This window comes from Anabas testudineus, chromosome 13, assembly GCF_900324465.2.
Source record: "Anabas testudineus chromosome 13, fAnaTes1.2, whole genome shotgun sequence".
NCBI classification, from domain to species: domain Eukaryota; kingdom Metazoa; phylum Chordata; class Actinopteri; order Anabantiformes; family Anabantidae; genus Anabas; species Anabas testudineus.
In genome coordinates, this window is record NC_046622.1 from 22,306,438 (window position 1) to 22,334,200 (window position 27,763).

The window sequence follows — 27,763 nt, forward strand, 5'->3', positions numbered from 1 at the left end:
GAAAATGTATAGATCCTTTTAGGGATTCCTAATCTTTAAAAACACACAAGGTTTTTAAATCATAAACGTTTACAATGGCTGTTTTGGCTTTATGATAGTTTCCTTCTATTTTCACACAGTGTCAGTTTCCTAAAAGGAGTAGTTAGATCATGAGGAATGTAGCTCGTAGTTTTCTAGAGGGTGACATAAAGCTTTTATGTTTTTATCACTCGGTTTTTATCTTCAGCTTCGGGTTTTATATCTCATAGCTGGCGATGTCCTTCAATTGTTTCAATGTGTTGGCTGTTTATCTGTTGAAGAAAAAAAAAAAAATTTTCAGAATCATAAACTATTGAGCAATTATAGTTGAGAATTTTCAGAATTTCACAATGCTGAGTTTTCCTTAAGATCTCAAAGCTGGCCAGTGAGCTGGACACAGCCGCAGCTCAGGGGGACGATTGTTATCATATGGCCATCATCTGTGAAATGCCACAGCGCATCAATAATCAGAAAAAGCCCGACACGGCCCAGCAGGTTCCACACGCTAACGCCGAGCCTTATCACAGCTGTGAGCCCCGACTACAGTGGAGGGGCCCTTTGTCTTTTTATTCTGAGCTGAGCTGAGCTGAGCTGCAGAGGGCGAGGGGGAGGGTGGGTGTGGTGGGGTGGGGTTAGGGGTCTGTGGAATGGCTACACCTCAGGAGAAGCAGTTTACACAAGCAGGGAAGCCACACAAAAGAAGACGCATGATTTCCTTTGGAGGTGAACGCAGAGATTACATCTTCTCATATCGGAGAGGCTGCAAAAGGCCACTGTGACGGATTTCTCTCTTTCTGGATTATTTACACTGTGTGCCTAGATGACATAATCTACGCACAGTATAGCTGCAAAGGATCATGCAAAGGATATGATTTTATTTGTGGTAGGGGAATTGAGCAGTATTTCACTTGTAACAGCATTGTCTTAAGTGACAGCTTACATGTGAGAGTATTAAGTGGTCACTGTATGTTGATTTGCAGCATAATAAAATAGACTTCCTACAGAAGAAGTTAGCTGCCTACAATAAAATACCACACTGCCGCTCATCTGTTCCATCTGTTAGCAGTTTTGCAAAGTAGAGGTCACAGACTACATCTTGGCATACTTATCCTTTTTAGGTAGCAGTGAAGCCGAGCTATTCAATGAAAAGTCTGAGAGCTGATTGTGTGGTTTGATCCATTTACTGGAATAGCTGTGGATTTTCTGATAACAGGGAAGACACAACAAAGAGGCCTGAAAGCAGGGAACGCTTGAGTGTTATATGCACCATGAAATCCTTCCAGAGTCCCTATATCTTTGATTTTGTTTTGACAAAGCTCACACTGGAACCGAAATCAGTAACTGTATGAGTAACAGCAGAGTCACTGCTCCCGTGAGAAGTCCAACTCTTTGTTGCAGTGCCACCCCCTGGCCGTTAGCTGTTAGTTCTGCCTTCACAACATAATCTTTTCCATATGAAACTGATCTTTAATCTTTGCAAGTCTCCCTTTGAGCCAGCAAAAAAAACTAAGCTGAGGGGAAATCAGGTCACGCTGTCATGAGGAAGAGAAAACGTCTCAAATGATTGTAGCTGTACGCATGTAATAAGTGAACTGTGCGACCTTACAAAGCACAACACATGAAATCCATTTGACTTAGAGAAAATATGTGACAAGAATAATGGATCTCTGTCAAGGCAGGAATGCCAGTTCCACAAGCACTCCCAGCTGAAAGGGAAGCTGAATTACGAAACGGTGCAACTTCTGATTCAGCCTTAATAATTAATGACCCTTTCAAGCTTGTTTGTAAGTAGCTGAATGCCTGTCCTGGTAGTGATTCGTCTCTGCTACGTATGGAGACAGGAGTTGTAATTCTGAAATGCTATAGGGTCAAAGGTGACATCAAGCCTCAGGCAGAATATGGGTGAAACCCTTCTGAAAATATTTGCAGATACACAAAACTGGTATTCCCACTGAAACCTTCCACAAGTTGATGCACAGCTCTTTCTCGTCCCCTCATTCAAATTTGCTCTGTGATGAGATTTACATGTGAGGCGAATGAGCTTTCTGAAAAAGCTGGGATGTCTTTGGACCCCCACCTGGTTCCTTCCTGACTCTCCACGCAGCAGGATGTGTGACTAAGCACCAGCTCTCTGGTCTTTCTGGGCAGGCTGCCCTGCAGGAAGACGTTGGGAAGGAGACCGTATCGTGTTCTCTTTCAGTTTGCTTTAATAAAGATTTTACCAGGCCGTTTTACATTTTATGGGGTAATCTTAATGTGAAACAACTTGAGTAAAGAGTGCTGTCTTGAACAAGTCTGAACTGATGAGTAGGAGAGAGATGTGTAACTTAGAGTCCAGTGTTTAACTTGCATGTTTGTCACAGACTGATATGAAAACAAAAGGCATTTCAGGTGAAATTACTACAACTGGACTTCAGTAGTTTGTTCATGCTGCATTAAAACATGTAAACAGGGTTTTATTACATCATTAGATTTAAATGTATTTTGCAACACCTACAATATATACAGTATAAGCTAGGTTATGTGTAACACCATACTATTCATTCCATCTTATTCCTCTTTCACCGCAGGATGACATGAGCGACTCCCTGCGAGACTACACCAACCTCCCAGAAGCAGCACCTCTGCTCACTATCCTGGACATGTCGGCCCGTGCCAAGTATGTTCGCGACGTCGAGGAGATCACGCCGGCTGTAGTGGAGCAATTCGTCAGCGACTTCCTCGCTGAAAAGCTCAAACCAGACCCCATCTAAGGAGGAAGTCCTGACAGAATTTGGACACACTATATGGGACTCACTCCGTCGTTGAACCCCCAACTTGTTGCTATGCCTCCCACTCTCTCTCTCTCTCACTCCCCTCTGACTGTTAGCAAAATGTCTCACTTTTTACTGACATTTTAACTTTTTTTTTTTGTTCCTCTTTTCATGGAGTCCTCTCTTTCTCCTGTGGTGCCTTGCATTGACTATAGTCCCTACACTAATATATATATGGAGATTCTGATTCTTTTTGTTTTGTTTTGCTCTTTTGGCTTCAAGAAAATTTATTTGTATTTTTTTCCACACAATAGCATTTCTGAATTCTAGAGAAAACCAGAGAAATACCCAGTGGACCTACTTATCCAGCTGATCGTTTTGCTTTGTTTGCATTTTTTCTGCAAGATCCTCCTTCCTTTCGGTTTCTAAACAATGTTGAAAATGAATAAAATGCATTTTTACAGCTGTAACACACTTAGAAATGTGCTGAATCTCAGTTGGATGTAGCTGTATGCCTTGTGGCGCTATTTAAAGAAAAAAAAAATACAGTGACAGGTGCACATACAGCAAAGATCACATTATACCTGCTTGTACCAGAATGATGACTGATGTTTAAAAATCCCTGTGTCTTGTTTTGTGTGTGTGTGTTATGATGTGAGTGAAAGTCATCTCTAGCCAGTTGTTAATGGTGGTTCTCATCTCAAAGTCATTATGGGGAATTTCTGTGAAGGTCCCCTAATGAAAAGGCCGAGTTATTTCTGAAGGCACAAAAGTGGCATTGGAAAAAGTGTTGAATGTAAACTAGTAAATCCCCTTATTCTGTTACTTCAGTCATGACTTTTCACGCCCATTAAAAATTCACTGGCAAGCACAACGCTCTGTTCCTGTTAGGTTTTATCAATGTTAAATATGGATATGTAAAATATACACAATGCATTTCTTGGGTAGAATTTGTTCAATAAGTGAATGAAACCGTTGAATTTATTATAGCCGATCATATGCAGAAGGGCTCATTTTGTTAATATGCACACTCCAGTTAGATTGGAGACTTTTGACCTTTCACTTTTCTGCATATTTGCATAGAGACTGGGGCTGGTGATATGGAAGTGTGGACATAACATTGACACAATCAGTTTTGTCCTTTATGGAGCAAATATGCTTTAAGTGCAGAGCTATTTAAGGCTCTTAGAGACTATGTGAGAATTATTAGCAGGCAGGGAAGAGTGCAGATATTTGTGGGGTTTTCCTTTTTTTCCTTCCCTATCTTTAACTTTTTTCATCCGGAATTTTAAATAGGTTTAGTAATACATTTAATCAAAAAGGACATTTATTTTTAGGCTATTTGCAGAGCACAAACTCTTTCAGACATTCACTGCAAATGTATGCTCCATTTGTTTAATCTAAAGGCATTTTAACATGTCTGTATGTCTGAATACACAGGAACATTTGTGTATCACTTTTAACACAGCACAAGTCAATGTTATTAATGTCAAATCTGAAGCAGCGTGAGGTAAAATATGCAAAAAGAGGGAAATGTCAGCATCTAGAAATTCCAATAATAAATGACTTGATCTTTCTTAATGATCTCATATGCACTGCAAGATTCAGAATAATACACACTTTCGAAGAGGGAACATCATGAAATCTGCCTCTCGGCTTTTGATTTCACTTTCCTCCCAGATGTCTGCATTAGTTTTAACAGTTGTTTCCTGCCCTCAAACAAAAGGATGCTGGCTGCCATAGCTGAATTCAAGCTGTCCACACCATGAACCACAGGAATAAAAAGCCTGTGACCTGCAGTTTTCTCAGCCAACTGAAATGCTTCTAGACTCACGCCGTGTGTCTCTCCACCAATCACAAGAGCAGTAGGACTTTGAGCCCAGCTCTCATGGTACAGCTTGGAGCCCACTCTGGAGAGTGACAGTCCCTCATCCTCAGAGTCAGAATCTAAGTCATAATCCTTGTAGCGCATGTTACTGTGATTAGGCCTTGTGCTGATCCAGCCATATTCTCCTGCTTTAGAGTCTTTTTGGAAGCTGGTAACTTTTGAATCTTCTGCTTCTCGACTTCTGTCTGCGCCACAGCTGCTGTCAGCCACGTGAACAGTCGCAGCTTTCTGGAGATGATTTTCAATGTCATCCCATTCCAGACTGGGATAGATTGGAAGGCGGAAATGGGCGCCCATTGCTGCACGCAGAACTTTAGGTTCCCAGGCATCAACGCATCCTGTTGGCGTAAAAAGAAAGAAAGGAAACCGTTTTTAAAAATCCCAAGCAAATAAGCAAAGACATTATCAAGGACTCAAGTTCGTTATACTTCACTTCTTACTGATAACTTAAGCATACCCTTGGTGAGCAGGACATTGTGGCACCCAGCAGCACCAGCACATCGCAACATAGTCCCAAGGTTGCCTGGGTCTCGGATGTTATCACATATCAGGGACAACGGCACTGTATGACCTCTATTTGCAAAGTTCAGCCGTGACGGGTCCGGACGAGCAAATATGGCTGCAGAAGAAGACGTAGAAGTCAACAACATTGCTGGCTTTCAAATGCTTTGTAATGAACCAAACACAGTACGTGACTCCTACCTATTACCCCTTGCGGTGCCACTAGGTCAGACCAGATCTTGATGTCCTCAAACTTGACTTTGACTAGCGTGGCCCTTTTCAGCTTGTCTAAGGGCAGCTCTCGGAGCCGATCGGCGGTGCTGAAGAACACCATCTGCGGGTTGGCACCAGCATCCAGGGCGTCACAGATCAAACGCCTGCCCTCCAGGAGGATCTTACCCTGGTGCTCCCGAAACGTCCTGGAACGAGCGACACTCACTAACCTCCTACACAACAGATGAGGGGGGAAACAGTAGATGGATTACAGGTAGCATCAACATGAATTACTGTCACAACTGGGATTACTATTTTGAGAATATTGTGAGAAGCTTTAATAGTACAAACTGAAACCTTTTCATTACACAGAAGATACCAGTGGTCTCGGGTCTTAATTGACATCTTTGAATACCAGTGTTGTGACATGTGACAATCATGGCATTGATCCACTGCAGCCTCCATGCAGTGACACTTACGCCAGCCTTTTATCTCCAGGGAAAGCCCTCTCAAAGCGCAGTCCATCTATTTGATCCTTTAGGGCAGCGGCTCGTCTGGTAGCTGACTGCTCGTTACTCTTCGCCTTGACAAAGCCACTTTGTTCAGGCTGCTGTGCTGCAAATGAGGCTTCTTCCACCTTCTTCTTCTCTCTCTTGACATTTCTCTCTGCTGCTTGAGGCTGTGGCGTCGTCTTGATGACTTTGCCCGTGTCGCTTTCGGGAAACAACACTCTTACTGGTTTCCTCCTCAGTCCGCGTAAGTAGCGTTTTGATTCCTCAATAATAGCGCGTCTTCTTATTAGAAAAGCGTTTCGATCAATGGAAACAAAATACATCACGCCCCTCATGTACGCCGCCATGTTGGCTCCGTTTCTTCTTCTTCTTTTGTTGTTTAACGCAACCTAACCTGCTTACCGCCACCAACTGTGGAATTGACCGTATTACAAGTACGCGTCTAAAACGAATCTACTTGTTTGGATGACGTTAATAATTCGCTGCATATAAACGCATTGAGCCGAAGAGCTTACCAAACTCCACACAGTTTTCAGTGTTTATCCTTTGTATTTACTTTAAGGCGTAAAAGTTGCTGTTAAACTGCAACCTCGCGAGAAGATGCGATCCCAGATCCCATTCTTCGATGGGTGACAGTGGATCATACTATTAACCTGCATGACTATGGGTCATTTGTATTACCTTACATTTTACGTAATGTCGCTTTTTTAAATTACAAAATAATATTTTTAAACCACGTGGCATAATATCAAGTGAATGCATGTGCAGTTAGAAATACATATTATTTGTGTTCACACGGCCCATGTTCTGACCAATCGATGACAGAAACATCGATCATCAAGGAAGCGCCGTGCAGATCTGCGATACAAGTCTTAATATCTGAAATAGAAACATGACTTTAAGACGAGCGCTGCATTTTGTTTTCAAAGTTGGTGACAGGGCCAAAACGGCCACGTTTTACCGAGATGTTCTGGGCATGAAGGTAACTTGTCGGTGTTTTATTCGGGTGTCAGACAGATGTGAGTGAAGCCATTAATCCACTCTGTTGACGCTGTTTGACTAATATTCCCCTTCTGTCATATGAGTGAATCACGACTATCTTAATAAAACATGATGTTGTTAATGCTTCTTTTTCTAAATCTCATCTCTTGTTATTTATTCCAGGTTTTACGTCATGAAGAATTTGAGGAAGGCTGCAAAGCAACCTGTAATGGGTAGATACTAAGTGAACTTTGTACTCACAGAGCTGTCTAACACATATTAATAGCCTAATACCGACCACTGCCTTCATCCTGTTTCGATACAGCCCCTACGATGGAAAGTGGAGTAAGACAATGGTTGGCTTTGGTCCAGAAGATGACCATTTTGTAGCTGAACTGACCTACAATTATGGAGTGGGGGAGTATCAACTTGGCAACGACTTCTTGGTAGGTGAGAGGGGATTTGGACTCTGCACACAGTGCATATAAAAGACTGGGATATAAAACATACTGTCATCTATGTGATTAGGGGCTCACTGTGCAGTCGAGCCGGGCTGTCAGCAACGCTAGACATCTGGGGTGGCCCCTCACTGAGGTAGGAGAGGCTCTGTATCTGACCCAGGCTCCAGGGGGGTATCCCTTCTACCTGGTGGACAAAGAGCAGCCTCCAAATGGTGAGTGTAGCAGGTCTCATTGCTGCCTTTTTCTTAACAGATACTGCTTTACCAAGCAAACAATAACTTGGTTTCAAAGCATTACAAATGTAATGTAAACTTTTAAATCAAATTTTATTGACCCCTCATAAGCCTACATTATTTTGGACTTTCATCATTTTGATGGGCATTTGTCAGTATATTTGACATTTTAGCAAGTAAACAAAACTGCTAAGTGGTTAATAGTTTGATGCATACAGCATTTTGCACCAAGCTGGAGACACATAAAGAAGTACAGTCTGTTGAGATGGTCAGGATTCAGCTTTTCATCAAGCTTTTAGACAAGTTGCAGCAAGTGTTATGCACTCTCTGCTAGTGATAACGCATAACCTGTAGTCTTTGATGGCTTGTTCTCAGACCCGGTGCAGAAGGTTAGTCTCGGAGTATCGAACCTCCAAAGATCGACCCACTACTGGACTACACTGTTGGGAATGAAGGTGATGGACAAGAATGAGGAAAAGAAATCAGTGCTAATGGGCTTTGCAGACACACAAGTGAGTCAAGATTCACAAATTTCAGCTTTATAATGTGTGTTTTGCGTTAACAACTGAAAAAAAACGTATTGTAGTATGCATGTGTTCATTATGGTTATACTGTATTTTGTTGTTTGTGCAGTGCAAACTGGAGCTTCGTGAAATCGCAGGAGTACTAGATCATGGAACAGCGTTCGGGAGAATAGCATTTTCATGCCCACGGGAGCAAGTAAACTTTTCTTTCTTTACACATGGACAAATTTTGCCAAACTGTTTGCTGATATTGGCAAAACTTTGTCATCAATCATTATAATCATGAATAAAATATAAATAATTATCATTCCTCAGCTGCCTGACCTCGAAGCGGTGATGAAAAAGGAAAATCAGAAAATCCTCACCCCATTAGTCAGCCTGGACACTCCTGGAAAGGCCACAGTGGAAGTGGTTATCTTGGCTGACCCGGTGAGAGTGTTACTTAAATAATGCTGTAACCATGTCAAATGAGTCATTTACTTAACTGCATAATATTTGTTTTAGGATGGTCATGAGATTTGCTTTGTGGGAGATGAAGCTTTCAGGCAACTGTCTGTGATGGACCCCAGAGGGAATGACTTACTTGATAAGGTCGGTGCTTCTCCAACGTTTTTCATTCCTCATTAAATATGCAACATGTTTTCAAAATTCACCGTGCCTGTCCTCTTTATCCTTTCAAACGTCTTTTTCAGGCTATGGCTGAAGATAAAAGCAACGAGTGGTTTGCCAAACACAACAGACAGAAGGCTGCTGCATGAGATCAAGGAGGCTGTCTGGAAAAGTGTGCACCATTAATTCCTCCCCATTTCATATGATGATGACATGCTGCACACCTGTAGTGTAAATCTTCTTTTAATGTCAATGCAATGACACTGCAGCTGACAGTATGAGATTGATATACCCATAGAAATGTCCCATGAGGTGTAGTTGCATTGACAGCACTTTGTAAAATATCCACTTATTCAATGTGATGGATAATTTTCCAATAAATATTATTCCTATCAATCTTATATGTGCATTATGAAGGTGCCCATTAGTGTTTCTGAGTGTCGGTTGGTATTGATATTTAGTGGGCCTGCTATGGATCAAGAGATGCAGAGTAATGTTCGCCAATTGCAGAGTCTGCGGTTAGACCCCCAGCTCCTGCAGTCTACATGTGGAGGTCAAGGGTAGGTAGGGTGAGACTAAACCCCAAACTGTGTAGTGTGTGTCTCACTAGAAAGTCAGTTTGCACCTTGTCTGCAAAATGACTAAATGTAAATTTAGACAATTCAAGCACTATAGTTGTATATTAATTCAATAAATGTATAGACACTAAAACGACCAAATCTCAGTTCCATGTAGCGGTCTGTGTCTTGAGTGTTAAGGGATCTGGGGGCCTGGTGATAGTAGGAAACATAATGAAAGACTTTATAAATCACAGATTTTGCCTGTTACAAAACAAATTCCAACCTTTTGCACTGCCTGCTGTAAAATACTACATCATGTGAGAGATCAGTCTTTGTACACATCATTTTATTTAACAGCATGCATACTTGAGTATATATCTGAGTTGCACTGAATTTACTCCTTTACATGCACAACAGTCACTCATCTGGTTGACATAAAAACTCGGCTCTTCACTTATTCTTTTGTCCTTTACCTCTGCCCTAAACAATACATCCTGTAAAAGCTTAGTTAAAAATTAATCTCTGTTCGGCAGCACGTTTGGCGGAGCTCCAGCTCCTCAGTCATGAGTCGCAGCTCTCGGATCCAAGACAGACGAGCTGCCAGCAGAGCAGGCTGCAGCTGTCCAACTCCCAGGAGAGTCGACTGGCAGATGAAAACGCTCTTTGCAGGATTATGCCGTGTAGCAAAAAACCCAATGCTTTAGCCATGTCTGGGTAAGTGAGACTGACATTTAACTAGAGCTGCGGAAGCTGAAAACCGTACACTAGCCAACGTTAATGACGAGAGAATGCTAAGTTGTGTAGTAGTGTCGCTAAGTTAGCCGTGGCGTTAGCATGCTACAATGCTAGCACATATTTGCTGCTGCTTTTTGGATGACGCGGCGGCAAATCTCTTTAACTATTTCATGTTGGGGTCGTTTGCTAACGCCGCTACTCGCTGCAAACGAGTCGCTGTTTGGCACCGGTGGCGAGTTAAGAGTGAGGTAAAGGCTCCACACGGTTGAGTGATAAAGTTGAGCTATGTGCTACTTTATGTTCCGTTTGTAACTACTCTGCATTTCGGGTTAGTTAATGAACAATGTTAGCACTGCGAGGCTAGCTGTTACCTTTAGCTGAAACTAACACAAGTAACGATTCCCCTGCACTATCCAAACAATAATCAATAAGTTGCCCTCATGGACAACTTATTGATTATTGTTTGTAAGGGAGCCTGACAGTCACACCTAGCCACAGTGGTAATGTGAAGAAACGTTTACTATTAACATCTCTTCCTCTTTGACAGCAGCTGGTAGCAGATAGAGGAGCAACTAGACCCATGTCCAAGATTTGGGTGTGAACAACTTGGGACACAATGTCTCTCTTGCTGATATTCTTCCTTCTACTTCTGCTTGGGGTCGTGTCGTTATGTATCGTTTTTAGGTAAGAACTGTGGGTTACACTATCCGTGAATGTGCTGCTTGCAAGATCTTTGGTCCCCGGCTTATTTGTGTCTTATCTAGGATTGTCTTTATTTCAGAAACGGTTATATACAGTAGAAGATCTAAGATTTCTTCTGTTGTCTTGTTGTTCTAGGTGGCTCATATGCACCCTAGCTGTGCGATTCTTTCAGACTGTCCTAAATGCTGATCTGAAGATCAAATCAGTAGGGCTGTTTTCTGTCCAAGGAGTTAGTATCCAGTTTCACCCCCAGCATACTCTGGTATGACAGTGTGTTGACATGACATTTAATTAGTCGGTTCAAGCAATGCACTCACACCCATGTTGCTTACTTTTTCCACTGTCCCATAATATATCAAGGACAAGTTTTTACACTTACTATTCATTAACAGTAACCGTCTTTGTCATAGGAAATCGACAGAATATGGATTTCAAGTAAACTTCTAAACCAGGATTTGCCGTAAGTTGTCACACTTATTGTCAATAGGATTATTTCAAATAAAAATCTTCATTCAAGACGGTTAAATTTGTGTTCACGTTTCAGGCGATATCTTGCATTATGTGTGGGTGAAACAAGAGTTAGGTTTGACTTGCATGCACCACTGAGGCCTTTGGTGAAGATGAACCATGGAAACAAGCCAGGGAGGATTTCAGTCAGCCCCACAACTCTACGCTTCCTGTCGCAAGTATGGAGCTTTACTGTTGGTTAGTCTCTAGCAGAGGGTTTTCAATAGAGTATCTAATTTTCCGTCTTATGTTGTTAGCTGCTGTCGTTCCACGTAAGCTCAATCAACGTGATGGTGCTAAACCTAGCCCTGTCAGAGTCTCTATGGCACATGACTATTGCAGGCATCACCTTGTTACTTGACCACCAGAGTAAAAGGTAACTACATCATTTTGTCTGTTTGTTGTTTTTGTTTATTACTGATCTGACTGAACCATTCAGACTTTTTAAACTTTTTTTGTAGGTTGGTGTGGGACTTCTCAGTTGGACAGTTAAGCAGTAAAGTGCTTAAAAGCAGTCAGTTGGTAAGTTCTGTTGTTGCTATTGTTATTTGTTGTTGTATCACTGAAATTTTGTTGTTCACTTTGTGTTTTTCTAGCTAATGTTCTCTCTATTGCAGGATATATGTCTGGCTGAAGTGGCCCTGAGCCTGCTGCTGTCTGGAGAGGTGAGCCTACCAGATATGAAGCCAGGTTGTCTGTCCCTGAGCGTGAGGACACTTATAGCAGAGCTGCATGAAGGACTCTTCCTCCTGTTGTCTGCGTCTCCAGCAAAGAGCATTTGCGAAGGACAAACTGAGCAAGTGCAAGGTAGAATCTCAAAAATGTTAACTTGGTTATTATAATGAATTAACAAAAAGTACAAATGACAATAATTAGTCATAGGATGTTTATGTTCTTAATTTCTAATATTTTATTAGTTGCATTTGCTTATCCTTTTTCTCTTAATCCTGAATTTGGGTATTTATGCTTATGCTATTTATGCTAAGTTTTTAATCTAATTACCATATACAGTCTGAACACTATCCCACAGGTTATTTTGACACACTCAGAATAACCATGATGACACTCACGGTTTTGCATATGTAAAAAGATCTGCAGGTTTATCCATATCGGTTATATTTTCAATACAATAAGCCACTTCATAGAGCGTATAAGAATAGAATTAATAACTGGTTAGCCCCTCCTTGGCAGCAATAACTTCACCCAGGAGCTTCCTGTGGGTTGGATCAGACGTTGTTCAGGAGACAATTTCTCTGTCATATTCTTTGGGCATCTCATGTCTGTGGCTCTCTTCAAGTCTTTCTATAGCATCTCCATTGGGTTGATGTCTGTGCTCTGACTTGGCCACTTCAAAAGGTGTATTTTGTTTTTCCGAAGCCATTCTGTTGTGAACTTACTTCAGTGTTTTTGTCATTGTCCTGTAGCATCACCCAACTTTTACAGAGTTTCAGCTGATGTACATACATTTTCACGTTATCCTGAAGACTTTTTTGATGGACTTGGGAATTCATCTTTCCCTCATACAGCAAAGCAGACCCAAATCATGATGTTTCCTCCACCATACTTTATGATTAGGATGATGTTTTCATGATGATATGCAGTGACCTTTTTATGCCAGATGTAGTGCTGTGTGCTCTTTCCAAATAGTTGAATATAGTTTCATCAGTCTGCAAAACATTTTGCTAATACTGCTGTGGAGTGTCAATGTGAGACAGACATGGTAAAAGCTGCAAGGTTTGACAAATATAAACACACACTATCAACCACATGGGGAAAAAGAGAAAATGACACATACGCTTACTCTGACTTTTCCATGCAGAAGCTATTTTTAGATAATCAGAAACCTAAGATTTGAAGTTGATGTTAACTTTGCTTGCTTTGTGTTTAAAGGCACAGTTGCACCAACTGAAACCATCTGTTCAGTGAAATGAATGTATATAGAGTAGACCGGAGATGATAAATATATTAGTACATTTCTTTACCTGATATTCCAGTTTTGATAATACTACACACAGTACAGAATGTGATTTAATATTATATACTGTTTCCATTCAGGATATGAATGCACAGAGTTCATCCAGACTGAGGCTGTGGAACAGTTTCATCAGCTGATTCCCCACAAGGTCAATGTGGAATTTGATAATACAAATGTAACTCTCTCCATGCACAGCCAGAAAAGGTGAGTCACCACAGGCTGCATGCAGTTACTGACTTGCAGTTTAATACCCTACTGAATTACATATCAACTCAGACATTTTATGATTCTATTTTTCTGTCTGTACAGACACCTGAACTGGACCTTGAAGTCTTTAAAGATGTGCTATGAACGTGACGATGAACAGCTTCCTCTTAAAAGCTTCACTCCTGAGCTGAGCTTTCCTCAGAGCTGCCTTGAGCTCCTTCTAGAGGGTTAGTGGACAGCTGGGCACCAGACGCAATGCAGAAAGAATTGGATGAAAGGAAAGGCTATGAATAACATGTTTGTTTTTTGTTTGCTTTTTTTGACAGATGGACTTCTCCTCTCTCAGAGTAGGCAAAGAATCCTGTGTGTGAACACTCTGAAGACAGCCCTACAAGTAAGGAAACTACGTATTGGTCTTATTGCATCAAAACGTCTGGAATGTATAATTCATAATTTTGACTTGTTACGTTTTTGTAAATTTAGGTTACATCAATTGACATCTCAGGGTCATTTACAGTCAACACTTGTATCATCCACTACCGTCACCAGGAATTCTCCCATTGGCTAAATCTATTTCCATTAGAACAGCTAATTCACAAGAAGGCAGCACACAGAAAAAGGCAAGTAGCAAAAGTAAAACCTTTAGGTTTTGGATTGCTGTAATGCATTTAATTCTTGTGTGGGGAGGATTATAACCAGTTATTTTCTCTGTTATCTCTAAAAGTGATTGCATTCGGCTTCTGTCTGAGAAGTCAACACTTATCTTACAATGTCCCACTGCGGTGAAAATAATCATTCTGAACCTTTTTGCTGTCTTTGTCTTTGTGTTTGTGCATCATTCATTCTGTATCGTTTCTCCATTACCTTATTGTGTTATGTAGTCCATTAGATTATTTGCCCACCCTCCGTTTCTCTAGGCGCCTCCCTCACCTGGATGCTCCTCTGATGATCACTTCCTCTGTGTCTAACATTAACGTGTCCGTTCAGCTTGGAGACACCACACCTTTTGCTCTAGGCTTCCTGTCTGCCAGCGCAGGTACTGCAGTTCTTTCACAGTACACATGATGCACATGTGTATGCACATATACATATTCACAGGCATAGGCAGATGGATTTCAGATGATGCTATTACAACATTTTATTAGGAGAGATTTTTCTCTACAGTATAACCTCAACCCCCTAGGGTAAATAATAGCATTTAATGTTATGTTTTTATATGATCTGCTGTCCTACACATTTGTAACAACACATTTTCTCATGATAAATCTTTATGGTTTTATTTTGCAGGACACTGTCGGGTCAAGCTTTTACAAACGTACCAAACTAGATTAGAAAAGGTCTTTTCTAACAGTGTCCACATAGGTGCTCCATGTTAATTTTACCACTGCTGATGTTTCACAGATGTATAAGTGTACTGCAGCAAATGTCAATATTCTAATATCATCTTCTCCATATCTATAGAACTGCAGCATCTTCTTGACATTAAAGTTGACAAAGAGAGCCAAGAGTCCCAGAACATGCACCAGCGTGCCTCACTGACCCTGGACAACTTCTGGTGGAGAGTGGGTCAGGGCTCACATATCCAGCAAGCACCCCACCCTCCTGGTAAACATGTGTGGGGAGAAGCCCTAATTCTAGACTCCCTTAGCCTTCAGGTAGGAAACAAATAACATTTAGAAATGTGTTTTAATTTTGATAATTATTCTTTAGATTTATTTTTACACTTTAAAGATGATAACTAAAAATGCCTCCATGGTGATATCAAAGTAGGTGATATCTCCTACTTCTTATCAAAAAAGCTTTTTCTTTTCCTTCTTTTATGTTGTCACCTTTTTCCAACTGATCCTTGTGATCCTTGTAAATTTTCTCTTACTTTTAATCTCTGCTCCAGGGAAGTTTCAATCGACCCCTCACAGAGTCAAGTAGCCAATCTCCGAGTCTGAGTGTGGAGTCCCGTCTGAAAGGACTTCAGGTGGAACTGTCGGAGACATGTGCGCTGTGTCTGTCTCGCCTACTGTCCCTCATCCGTGTTCCCTGTCACACTGGGCCACAGCTGTCAGACTCAGCCACTGTGTCTCCCTCTAGTGATGAGACTGTGCAGCCCTTTTCCACGTCACACCTGCTGTTTAAACTGGACTGTCTCCTGGAGGATGTTGATGTGTTCACACTGTCTAACGTGGCAGGTAAGAACTTAATAGTGAAAAAGGTTTGTATGCCACTCTACTCTCTTTGTTTTATTCTTGGCTACTTCACTTTGTGGGACACTTATAGGTTTACGCTATAATTTGACCACCTAATTCATACAATTGAATTGAACTTTTTCTTAAATAAGCATTTTTCATTGACTGCCAATCTAAATCTAGTTTACAGAAATTTAATATACCTTTATTTTATAATTGTTTAATCACTTGAGTCATTTACTTAGTCAAGTAAAAATGCTAAAAGTGTAGATCCAGCTTCTCATTTGTGAGAATTTTTTCTTTGTCTTAAGTGTAACTGTAAGTGACATTGACATTACTTTGTAGAAAGTAATGTCTCCTACTGTTATTGACCATGACTGATTTTACAATGTCAATAAAAGAAAAAAAAAAAAACATCCAAGGAGCTTACCTACACACTGTGTGACTGGTATCACTGAGACAACATCTCTATTTCCTTACAGCTTTTGTAAAAGCTGTCCCCTGCTATTGTGAATTTCCCCTTCTTAAAAAAAAAAAGGTTCAGGAAAAAAATAAGTCATACTGTATTTGTTTTGTATTAGTTTATTCGATTCTGTCGCAATGGTTACTGTGCGACGCAACACCTTAAGAGAGGAAAGGAGGGGATTTGTTGTGAGTTCAAATTTAGAGGAGGAGGGACAGAGCATAATAGGAGGAGGGAGCATGTGTGTTAGAGCCTATTTTACAGGAACATGAATCAATGGCTTGAGATTTTGGCTTGCCTTTTGGTGTCTTGTACACAAAAAGCACTGGTCTAAACCATAGAGGAAGTACTCAGCAGAAAAATAAATTATTAATTATATCCTCAGATGCCGCCATACATCAGATACATTTTATATCCAAAAAGAAAAACTAATAAAATCTTATTTTTTAACAAAATGCACATTTATTTTATTTTTTTTACTTTCTAAAGACTCTTAACAGACACAAAATGTACAAGTCAGTCATCATCATTATGATGATCATATTTTGTTTGTGTTCTCTTCAGGAGCCGTGTCTTTGCGGATGGACACTGTGGGAGTCCGAAGCTCTGCTGAAAGCTCCAGGGTGTCTCTACAGGGCGTCAGCTTGTCTGTGGTCAAGACTATAATGGAGAACATGCAGACATGTTGCCCTGCTTCCCAAACTCCTCACCCTGTGCTCAAACTCACCGCAATAGCCTTCTCCTACCATGTCACCACCTGCACTTTACAAGTAATCAGAACTTAATGTATTTTTTATTTATTTCTTAGAAATTTCTTTTCTGCATGAATATTTATAGTTTTTGTTATTGTGTCTTCATCAGGTTCAGTGTGAAGAGGAGCTTATTGTTGAATGGGCGCCACCAGATCACATGGTCTTGTATCAGCACACGACTGAAGCTCAGGCTTGTTGGCGGATGCTTTGTGGAGACGACCACCGAGTCAAACCTGCAGAGTGTCAAAGTGCTTCAGGTCAGGGCAGGGGGACGTGTGTGCGGGTTGAACTCGGCCATACTCGTCTAACAGCCCATGTCAGTGAGCAGAACTATATCCTTGTTCATGCAGAAGCCGTCTCTCTCTCGAAGCATGCTAGTTCCATGCACTTACGCTCCCCTTCTCTGATCTTTAACTTTGATGGCAACAACATTGTCACCTTTAAAGGTCTGGATGTAGAGACACATACAGATCTGAATGAGATGCAGCTGCACAGAAACACTTTCCCCTTCCTCATCACTCCTCACAACCGTGTCTGGGTTCTCACTTGCCCCTCCCTGGCAGTCGAATTCCCTTACCAATACAACTTCTCAAACACCTTCGACATGGCCATCAGTGTGCAGAAGTGGCTGAGGACTCTACATCTTTCCACAAGCCAGGCTTCTGCAGCTCAACGTCTGCCTCCTGACCTTGTGTTCAAAATCAGCCAGTTCTCATTTGTCTTTCTGGACGACATGTTTGAAATCAAGCTACGAGACAACTACGAGCTGATGAAGGATGAGAGTAAAGAAAGTGCGAAGCGTCTGCAGCTTCTGGATAAAAAGGTGGCAGATCTGCGCAAGCAGCATGGAGAACTCCTGCCTGCCCGAAAGATAGAAGAACTGTATAGTTCACTGGAAAAAAAACATATAGAGATCTACATCCAGCGTTCACGTCGCCTCTATTCAAACACACCTATGAGGAAGTCTCTGCTGACGTGGACTGTGTCAGACTTGGAGCTAGTAGCCCTGGCTGATCAGTCTCTTCATGGACCTGAGAGAGTGAGACAGCAGCTGAGGGACATTGACGGGATCAGTCCCTTCCCCAGAGATGGACTCAGTCTGGTGGTCCAGTGGTGCCGTGCAGTCAAGTTTAAACTGGCTGCGTTTTTGGGTAAGTAAACTGGAAAGTTTAGTCTTTATAGTTTAGACTCAGCGCACCCTACACAAAAATTACTTACCTTCTTACTGTCACTTCCTTCTGCCAGTGAGAATTCGAGACTACCCTCGCTACCTGTTTGAGATCCGGGACTGGGAGCTGTCCGGGCGTCTGATTGGAACAGAACAAGATGGGCAGATGAGAGCTCGTCGCAAGGAGATTGTCCCACTTGGTCCACCATGGGGAGACGTGACAGTCCACAGGAATATGCCACCACTCAAGTTCTACTACGACTTCAAATGTGAGTTACTGGCACTGCTGTTGACCCAGCACAATGTCCTGTTAGGACAGTGGAGGAGGTTAGTTCAGCTGAAAGTTACATTTGATATATTCAGCTCTTCATTCATTAGTCACAGCTTTTGAATTTGCAGGGTCCACTGCCACGATATCGGCTAAAGGTAGAGAAGGGAGAAGGGAGATCTTGTAAATACCTGATGCAACACGATAAGAACAGTAGGAAAATGGTTTGGTCCAATATTAAGGAGGAAAATGTCATATATGAAATTCATATCAACACAGATTAGAGTAAAAATCCAACTTTACTGCATGGCAACATTTGTGTAAGAGTGAAGACTGTCAAACTGGACAAAAGGTGTTCTGTAATATGAAGGTCACGTATAAAATAAATGTCTCACAAACAAAGTGTTTTTTGCAGCCAACATCTCACTCTACACGATCGTGTGGGGGCCATGTTGGGACCCTGCCTGGACTTTGATCGGGCAGTCAGTTGACCTGCTGACCAAACCCACAGTTGATCCCTCCCCTCTTTTGGCCTGGTGGGACAAAAGTCGTCTTCTGCTGCACGGGCGCTGGGTCATGGACATTGATCAAGCTAATCTTCATCAGCTAGCTACAGAGGTGAACATTTACATTTACATTTAATCATTTAGCAGATGCTTTCATCCAAAACGACTTACAAGAGTAGGCAGGGTTGAACCCCAGTCTTCCACATTACCACTACACTAACCAGCATACATTATATGTATGGTATATTAGTGTTTGAGGAGGATCAGAATATCTTTTCTTTTTTTTGTTAATATCTTTGTATATTTAGCAGTTTTAGTCTCTGTATAACTGAGCTGAGTCATGCTAAACAAAGTGTGACTAAACGCTATTCTAAAGTTAATGCTTTATGTATGTATTTTCACAGGACCCTTACAACACTACAGAAAACATGCACTGGGAGTGGAATAAGCTGAATTTTCACTGGAACCCCGGGCAGTTTGTTTTTAAAGGAGACTTGGATGTAAATGTTAGGACAGCATCAAAGTAAGTGGAGGGATCGTTAGTAAAAATTACTAGTTAACTGTAACTGTATTTGTTATACTGATTTCTTTTTTTCCCCCGTACTAGGTATGATGATATCTGTTTTTTACACCTGCCCAACCTGTGCATGACTCTTGACCTCCAGTGGCTTTGCCATGGCAACCCCCATGACCATCATGCTGTAATGCTCTGCTGTGCAGAGAATGTTGCAGATGTAACCTCAGGACAACCTCATGACTCCTACAGAGCCTTTCGCTCTGAGAACCTCAACCTCTCCATCACCATGGACCTTAACCAGTATTGCAGCAGTGGTATGTACAACTTCTCATTTTGTCCTTACTGGTTTTATCATTCTTTGACCAGTATGAGCATCAGAAAAAGTATTAACTTCCATTCCACATGATATAACAAAGATCTTAAAAAGTCTTACACTTAACTTGAAATCTGCAGAAACCTCATATAAATGTTAAAACCCTGTATACTGAACGTGCGTTTTGCTGTAAAAATGTCTTTTTCTTTGTAGAACCGTCCCAGCCTAGAATCCTGCTTTACAGCAGTACCCTGCGCTGGATGCAGAAGTTCTGGGACACCTGGACGAGTGTATCTCGACCAATCTGCAGAGGCAAGCTATTCCACAGCCTCAGGCCAGTTCGCAAGAAGCTGGGTCAGCACTATAAACAGATGTCCTACACAGCTGCCTTCCCACAACTACAAGTAAGAGTTTTTAGGCTACCCCTTCAGCAGTAATTCCTCTAAACATGTGTCACATGTCACATTTTACCACAATATCTATTTTTTCTGTCACTTACACAGGAGAGTGTGCACCTTGAATGCTGATTGATAATTTCTTAAGTGTTTCCAGTTATTTCTTTATCTGCCATTTGTGAACATTTGTATGTTTCTTTCAGGTGCATTACTGGGCCTCCTTTGCCCAGCAGAGAGGTATCCAAGTTGAGTGCAACAAAGGTCATGTCTTCACTCGAGGGACTCAGAGACTTATTCCACAGGGTAAAGACATTATCAAGAAAAAAATCACTCAGTACAAATGACTTCAACAAAGCACAAAGTAGTTTGTATATTTTTAATGTGGATGCGTGTCTGTTTGGAAATATGGTCTTTCAGCTGGTACTGTGATGCGGAGACTGATCTCTGAATGGAATGTGACTCAGATGGTTAGTGAGCTGTCTCAGGTGACTGTTCACCTAATGGCCTCCACCTGGGATGAGACAGCTGACCACCAGATCAATGCTCAGGTGAAGAAGACTCACCTGCTCAGCCTATCTTCACTGAGCTACCAGCGCCAGAGCAACCGCATGGAGGAGGTACAAGCCCAGTCTGTCCTCCACTCTTGATGAATTCATAATCTTTTATCCTTCAGCAATTTGATTCCTGTAAATCTTTTTGACAGGAGGTAAACCTAAAGGATGAGACTAATGCCTCTTACACTCACAAACTGCACCTGGTGGACCTGCGTGCTTCCTGGACCACCACTAACAGGAATATAGCCTTTGGGCTGTACGATGGTTACAAAAAGGCATCTGTACTGAAGAGAAACCTCTCCACCGAAGCTTTGAAGGGTCTGAAGATTGACACACAGCTGCAGGCCAAGAAGCTCAAACGCTCTCCGTCCAACTACGCTCCCGCTACAGCCCCTACCATACCTGTTGTGCCCACTGTCAGTCGAGCAGAGAAGAGTCAAAATGAAGGTGAGGAATTTGCTCAACTATGGGGGGGGAAAAAAAAAGAACAGCTGACTCTTACAAGATCCACGCTTCTTTTTCCTTTTTAAAATTGTCCCCACTTCACTCTGCAGGAACATCAATGCTGCAAAAACTAATTGAGGAAACAGACAAGTTTGTAGTGTTTTCAGAAGAGGACTCAGGCGTCAGCGACCAGCTGTGTGGCATCGCAGCCTGTCAGACAGATGATGTCTATAATCGCAACTGGTTTATCGAGTTGGTCAACTGTCAGGTAGTGTACAGTGAAATCAGATATTGTTTTATAGACTTTTTTTTTAAATCCCAAACCTGGTTAAAAAGTGCAGTTAAATTTTTTTGAGTGGCCCAATAATTTGATCCTACTGTATTTTGCTTTACCCAGATGATGCTGCGCGGCACAGAGACAGCAGGCTGCGTGTTGGTGTCTGCAGCAAAGGCTCAGCTGCTGCAGTGTGAGCACCACCCAGCCTGGTACAACGACACCCTGAAGCAGAAAACTACCTGGACCTGTCTGTTGGATGGCATGCAGTACTTTGCCACCATGGAACCAAACCCATCTGAACAAGAGGACAGGCAGCTGTGGCTGGAGGTGGGTACAACTTTGAGACCTGGCAGTTTTATTAGGGATGAGGCACAGTGTGGGGAAATATTACATATTACAATACTTTTATGTGCAGCTTGTTTTTCTTATTCTTAATTATCAGTTTTATTTCACTTCCTTCAGTCCTAAACTGAATTCCGATCATTGGTTTCAAATATTTAAAGGGTGCAAATACTGAGTGGTGTTTAATACCAACAGTATCAAGAAGCACACTACAATTGTAGAATAACATAACCAAGTCTTAATAAGATTTCTCTACTTGCTTACATTTGCTTCTGCTTGTAATCTGTCATGTTCAGGTGAAAAACATAGAGGAACACAGGCAGCGTAACATAGACTCTGTGCTGGAGCTGATGGAGAGTGGCCAGGCTGTGGGAGGAATGGTTAGCACCACTACAGGTAACATATGACACAACTTGCCCCAAGCCCACAGTTTTTCTTGCCCCAAAGAACACTGCCTCTACTTCTGTAGTAGAGGTACTGATACTGAGTACAAAACAGCATCATCAGATGACTTGTGTGCCTCAAACTATCTTGCCATATTTACACGTATGTTATTTATCAACACTTTTTTTTTTTAAAATAACTGCAGACTGGAACCAGCCTGCCCAGGTGAACGAGGCACAGCAAGTTCAGCGCATCATCTCACGCTGCAGCTGCCGGATGCACTACATCAGCTACAGTCATGACATTAATCCAGAGCTGGCCACACAGATCAAACCGCCAGAGCTTAGGAATAACCACGAGAAAGAGGATCTGCTGAAAAAACAGGCTGGTATGTCTGGTTATCTAGACACTAAACCTTTAAAGATATAGAACAGGGAGTTTTATAGAAGAGTGAAACTATTTCATTACAGAAAGACTTTGAACAAGCGGCTATGTAAGAGAGAAATATGATTATAATTTTCATTAAATGACTGTGCATGGGCTTTAAACATTGTTGAATTGCTATTTGTGCAGGGGCTGTGGATACCTTCACCCTCATTCACCATGATCTTGAGATATCTACTAACCCTGTTCAGTACGCTATGATCCTGGACATTGTTAATAATCTGTTGTTGCATGTGGAGCCCCGACGCAAGGTAGGCTGGAGCAGCAGTTGGCTAATTGCCCCAATGTAATAAAGATTTCCCTGTCCTTATCACATGCTTTTTATCTTGTTTGTTATGTCCAGGAGCACAGTGAGAAAAAGCAGAGAGTACGTTTCCAGCTAGAAATTTCTAGTAACCCAGAGGAGCAGCGCAGCAGTATCCTACATCTTCAGGAGGCAGTCAGGCAGCACCTTGCTCAGATTAGACGCCTTGAGAAACAGATTTACTCCAACATCAGGGTGAGTCACACAATGGTTTATACAACTTGTAAACCGTGCACTTTGACTGGTATTTACTTCATTAAACATACTTTATCATTCTCCAGGCACAACACGAGGAGCTGAACAGTGATGACTTGACAGAGATCAACACAAGACTACAGAACCAGCTAAACCAGGAGAAGAATGACATGCAGATGAAGAGCGAAGAGCTCAACATTCTCATCAGGTCTCACATCAGCCCATATGCACATTCAGCACAGTGACAATATTGCAAATGAATAAATAAATAAATAATGATTTCTCTCTCTCCCAGGTGTTTTAAGGACTTCCAGCTCCAGCGGGCAAACAAACTGGAGCTGCGCAAGCCCCCAGAAGACGTGAGTGTAGTAAGGAGAACAGAAATCTACTTTGCCCAGGCCCGCTGGTGCCTGACCGAAGAGGACGGCCAGCTGGGTATTGCTGAGCTGGAGCTGCAGAGATTCATGTACAGTAAGGTGTGCACAGCAAGCAGCTACAACAAACTGGAATTTAGACAATAAGACAAACTGCATTTTGCTTAGTATGATAACATTTCTTTTTAGTGAGAACACCAGTATTATTCTTAATAATTGCTGGATGGTAGATGACCGATTTCTGTATGTTTTGTCAACACAGCTGAACAAGTCTGACGACACAGCAGAGCATCTCTTGGAGCTAGGGTGGTTCACGATGAACAACCTGCTGCCCAATGCAGCATACAAGGTAAAGTTCTCCCAGTCATTCACATTGTTCTAATTAGATGCTACTTTTAGTTGAACAAAAACTTGTGCTTTTACTCTGATCAAAGTAGTTTTCTTTATTAAAACACGGTCAGTATGTTTTCTCTGAACCTTTATTACAATTGCAATTACACCACAACAATCTCTTTGAAAGCTATGCTATGAAAACTAGACTCTGTGGGCACAACTGTAAATATAGCACTCCATTACAACAGTAAAATCATAGATTTCAACTTTACAAAGACATTATTGTTCAGTTTGACATCGTCAGAGAGGTATGTGTTTATCAGTGATTGTATAATTTAGCATTTGAGTTAAACTGGTTTTATTCATATATGTTTCGAATATTCTTCCTGGACATTATTATCTTTGTTTTGTTTTTTTTTTTATTAATTTATGGCTGAGCTGTTGCAATGGATTGCATTAGAAAGGTGTACTCGGTGTGTATTATACAGTTTAAAATGCTGTGTTTACTTACATTTATGACTTTCTGCCTGGTTTCCTCTGTGCAGCGTGTAAGGGTATGTACACTGTCGCTACAGTGACAAGATTGTGATTTTGTGTTGACTTCATCTTGTTGAGTAACTTAGTGGTTTCATTTTCAGTGTTGCATGCAAGCTCAAGTGTGTTCAGAAAGGTCCCATTAAGACCTTGTAGTATTGTCCATTTTGTTTTCATATCATTACCTATTTGTGCTGTTTTAAATGTTCAAAATGACATAAAGATCTTAAAGCTTTTGCTGCGATGTTGCTGAAGAAAACATTTGTTTTCTAGGTCGTACTTCGTCCTCAGAGTGCCTGCCAGTCAGGACGCCAGTTTGCTTTGCGTATCTTCAGTAAAGTGCGCCCTCCTGTGGGAGGAATATCTGTGAAGGAACACTTTGAGGTGAGAAGCCACTTTGACACATACAATACACTGCTCCTCCGAAAAAAAAAATTTAAAAAAGTCACCGCCTGGATTTAACTACATAGACAGATAAGAGCTGCAGCGGTCTGACTCTCTCATCATCTCTTCCATCATCAGGTGAACGTGGTGCCTCTCACCATCCAGCTGATGTACCAGTTCTTCAAACGAATGATGGGATTTTTCTTCCCAGGGAGAAACGTTGAGGAGGAGGAAGTCGCTGATGAAGAGGACAAATTCAGATTGGTTACCACTGGTATGCTGTTGCCGACTGTAGAAATAGGACAGCAGCAAGATGAGAAGCACAATCTTTGTGTGTCCGTTACTGTGTTATCTCATCCCTCTGAGCTGAGCTAAAAGGCTCTATCATTTTGGATCTGACCTTAAGGCCTGTTTGTGTCTGTGTGTGTGTCTCTGCCTGTGTGGGAGAGCGAATCAGTGGGAGTATAAGGTGTAGGGTTTAGAGTCGCCCAGGGGCCACAGTGCTGACACTGATGTGGTCTTTGTCACAGGTATCCCTGTGAAACCTCGGCAGTCAACAGAGGACAGCTTGGGTGCTTTGGGTCCCAGCAAAGCTGTCACCCAGGGACTGAACCGTACTGCTGGGGTCAGGAGGTCATTCAGGAAACCTCCAGAGGTATTCATATTTTTCTAGATTGACTGTGCTCAGATTGACAAAATATTAACAGAAAATCTATGAGAAAGCTGTTTGAAACATTATTTATGTTTTTTAGTAGCAGAATCATAGAGAATAAAGGTCAAATAAAGTTCCTCTATGATTAAAGTTACATTTAACAAAAAGCTCTAAAAGTAAGTCATAATAGGTTAAGTGAAATTTGAAGTTTGGACATAGCTGAAAGCCTCACTGTGGTTGCCCAAGTTCAAATTAAGTATAAGTTTAAGTACATAGTGGATTCATTCTGAAGGGTTTCCCACATACCATTACTAAATTTAGAATACAGACTTAAAATATATCATACATACTGTAAACAATCTATCATAATTTCCTCCCATCAGCACCCTGTCGATGACATTGATAAAATGAAGGAACGAGCTGCTATGAACAACTCCTTCATCTACATCAAGATTCCCCAAGTCCCCCTGTGTGTCAGCTATAAGGTGAGTTCTGTGCGTCTGCTGTACGGACGCAGCATGATGGATATGAGCTTGTATAGAAAGAACCAGAGCAGCTCACGTTAATCATGAAACTTATGGCATCTCTAAATGCTGGATTGCAGGGCACATAAATACTGTTTGTTGTATCAACATACAAGATAGCACTGTATGTCAGTGTTGCAGTATGCTGTTGCAGGGAGACATGTGATTTGAACTTACAAAAACACTTTTCTTTTTTAAGTCAGATGTTTCTTCTATCTTATGTTTTATTGTACAACATCCATGTTCCTCAGGGAGAAAAAAGCAGTGTTGACTGGAAGGACTTGAACCTGGTTCTGCCTTGTTTGGAGTACCATAACAATACCTGGACTTGGCTCGACTTTGCCATGGCTGTGAAAAGGGACAGTCGGAAAGCACTTGTAGCACAGGTACACAACATTTGACTCCAAACACTTGGATACTGTAGACTGGTCAATACTACTTAACAGCATTGTGCCCTTTTTTTTGCCTTTTAAAGTTTCCTTCATCACAGACCTTGAGCAGGAAACACATTAAAAAGTTCTTGTGCTTCTTGTGCAGATGATCAAAGAGAAGCTGCGTCTGAAACCAGCTTCGGGCTCAGATCTGCGGGGGAAGGTCTCTGAGGGAAAGTCGGACAACAACCTACAGCAGCAGGAGGAAGACGAGAAGGCACGGCTCCTCATTGGCCTCAGTACCGCAGACAAGACCTCCAGCAAGAAGAGCATCTTCAGTCGGCGCAAGTGAAATTCAAAGACGCGTTCAGAGTGACCCTCAGTTGACCGATGTTCCACTGCAGCAGCTGAAACACTCATTCATTACAGGGATCAGGGAATAATTGAATAAGGGATCCGATTATCAGTCAGACTTCAAGAGATGGTTGAGCATTTCAGATATTTGGGAGTAGAGGACTGTATCATAAGAGCCTGCTGAATTTAAACATTTTGGAGTTTTTGTTTTTGATTCCTGAAGGTCCTAAAAACTAAAACCGCTTCAGGATCACCAGGACGACCAAATACATATTCTCTTCTTTCCTTGTGTGCCATTTGAAATTTCACACTGCAACTTTGAAAATAGTGACCACTTAGGCTGCATTGGATGTAGCAAGGAAGTTTTACAGTACGTAGCTAGCACTGTTTCACTGTTACTGTTTCCTCTGCTTCTGTCAATGCAGACCGAGAGCACCTTTTCCTGCTGGCTCAGGAACATACTGTAAGTCTGCTAGAATGACTCCATTCAAAGCACCTTCAATGCCGTCAGCTGGGAAAAGAAAATATTTTGAAATGCCATAAATAAATATATCTGTATGTTTTATGAATTAAAGCTGATAGAAACTGGCTGTATGACTGTCACAGACAGGAAAGCCTGTTCCCCGTAAAGATAGTATTTTATATTCTACCTGCAAATACTGGTCTGCATCCCCCAGCTAGCTGTTTAACCGTACCTCACCTCAGTGCAGTGTCAAGAGCAGCAAAACATTTAAAGGTGTTGTATAATGTGGCACTTGGTTCGATGGTATTCAAGTGTATGTATGTCATAATTTTAACACTAATGCACTTTTTATGCAAAGTATTTTGATATTTTTGTAACCACAGTTTTTCTGTTAAAATGCTGATCAAACGTCTTATTTCAGTCACATTTCTATTAAGAAGAAGAAAAATAAATCAGCCTGAACATTTCAATGGAACAGATCATATCACAAAAGCAGATGTATTCACGTTTCTATTATCTTTGTGGCTTATTGTTTATCTGTCAATAAAAGTGTTGTAGTCTCTTAGTGGTGCCTTCGTGTTTGGATTTGCATTACATGGCCGAACAGAGGGATGGTTGATCGTTCGTGTGACAGCTTGAAATAGAGCGGAATCAGCGCTCCTCGCCCTGCAGGTTAATGTAGGACTGTCCGTTTCTGCAAAAACAAAGTGACGTGACAGTGTCAGCAAGAGCAGAATTAGCTGCGTTTACACGGATTGTAAGTGTTTGAGAAAAGAGAGAGAAACGCTTTTAGTTTATCACAGAGGATGCGATGATGGGCAGCGACGTCAGTAAGAGCAGTAAGGTTAGTGAAGGAGACTTCAGGGGTGTCACGATAGAAACCATGTGT

At 41.6% G+C, this 27,763-nt stretch overlaps 4 protein-coding genes across 9 annotated transcripts in view; 3 read left to right on the forward strand and 1 right to left on the reverse strand.

Moving 5' to 3' along the window:
- The window catches only part of nxn (nucleoredoxin), a 52,964-nt gene extending 49,319 nt beyond the window's left edge, over positions 1–3,645 (forward strand). The window contains exon 8 of the mRNA XM_026376984.1: positions 2,589–3,645. Coding sequence (XP_026232769.1) covers positions 2,589–2,771 — 183 coding nt within the window. The 3' untranslated portion in view covers positions 2,772–3,645. The remainder of the gene's footprint in view (positions 1–2,588) is intronic.
- On the reverse strand, positions 2,936–6,413 carry mrm3a (mitochondrial rRNA methyltransferase 3a). Its single transcript, XM_026376973.1, has 4 exons — positions 5,853–6,413; positions 5,362–5,606; positions 5,117–5,278; positions 2,936–4,997 (listed from the first exon to the last, which is right to left on the reverse strand). Exons 1-4 carry the CDS (start codon positions 6,230–6,232, stop codon positions 4,408–4,410), a joined length of 1,377 nt encoding a protein of 458 aa, XP_026232758.1. The 5' UTR covers positions 6,233–6,413; the 3' UTR covers positions 2,936–4,407.
- Positions 6,414–6,713: 300 nt separating this feature from the next.
- Positions 6,714–9,094, forward strand: glod4 (glyoxalase domain containing 4). Of its 2 annotated transcripts, none has more exons than XM_026365144.1 (9): positions 6,714–6,867; positions 7,050–7,099; positions 7,192–7,312; positions 7,395–7,539; positions 7,936–8,072; positions 8,194–8,280; positions 8,400–8,513; positions 8,589–8,675; positions 8,777–9,094. In XM_026365144.1, exons 1-9 carry the CDS (start codon positions 6,778–6,780, stop codon positions 8,840–8,842), a joined length of 897 nt encoding a protein of 298 aa, XP_026220929.1. In that variant the 5' UTR covers positions 6,714–6,777; the 3' UTR covers positions 8,843–9,094. The 2 variants fall into 2 exon arrangements, with proteins under 2 accessions (XP_026220929.1, XP_026220937.1); XM_026365152.1 differs by having other exon boundaries at positions 6,815–6,904.
- Positions 9,095–9,813: 719 nt separating this feature from the next.
- On the forward strand, positions 9,814–27,439 carry LOC113168150 (protein KIAA0100). Of its 5 annotated transcripts, none has more exons than XM_026369163.2 (40): positions 9,814–9,967; positions 10,536–10,672; positions 10,826–10,952; positions 11,101–11,150; positions 11,235–11,376; positions 11,455–11,573; positions 11,659–11,719; positions 11,815–12,004; positions 13,253–13,376; positions 13,482–13,606; positions 13,706–13,773; positions 13,863–13,999; positions 14,261–14,415; positions 14,841–15,034; positions 15,271–15,562; positions 16,587–16,792; positions 16,884–17,925; positions 18,020–18,211; positions 18,626–18,828; positions 19,121–19,239; positions 19,324–19,547; positions 19,760–19,950; positions 20,145–20,244; positions 20,359–20,558; positions 20,645–20,942; positions 21,050–21,207; positions 21,337–21,543; positions 21,855–21,954; positions 22,148–22,330; positions 22,516–22,637; positions 22,730–22,885; positions 22,972–23,093; positions 23,181–23,361; positions 23,522–23,608; positions 24,400–24,510; positions 24,649–24,784; positions 25,041–25,165; positions 25,546–25,647; positions 25,938–26,072; positions 26,224–27,439. In XM_026369163.2, exons 2-40 carry the CDS (start codon positions 10,605–10,607, stop codon positions 26,407–26,409), a joined length of 6,738 nt encoding a protein of 2,245 aa, XP_026224948.1. In that variant the 5' UTR covers positions 9,814–9,967; positions 10,536–10,604; the 3' UTR covers positions 26,410–27,439. The 5 variants fall into 5 exon arrangements, with proteins under 5 accessions (XP_026224948.1, XP_026224943.1, XP_026224967.1 ...); XM_026369158.2 differs by having other exon boundaries at positions 9,827–9,967; positions 10,539–10,672; XM_026369182.2 differs by having other exon boundaries at positions 9,828–9,967; positions 10,539–10,672; positions 14,297–14,415.
- Positions 27,440–27,763: the final 324 nt, after the last annotated feature.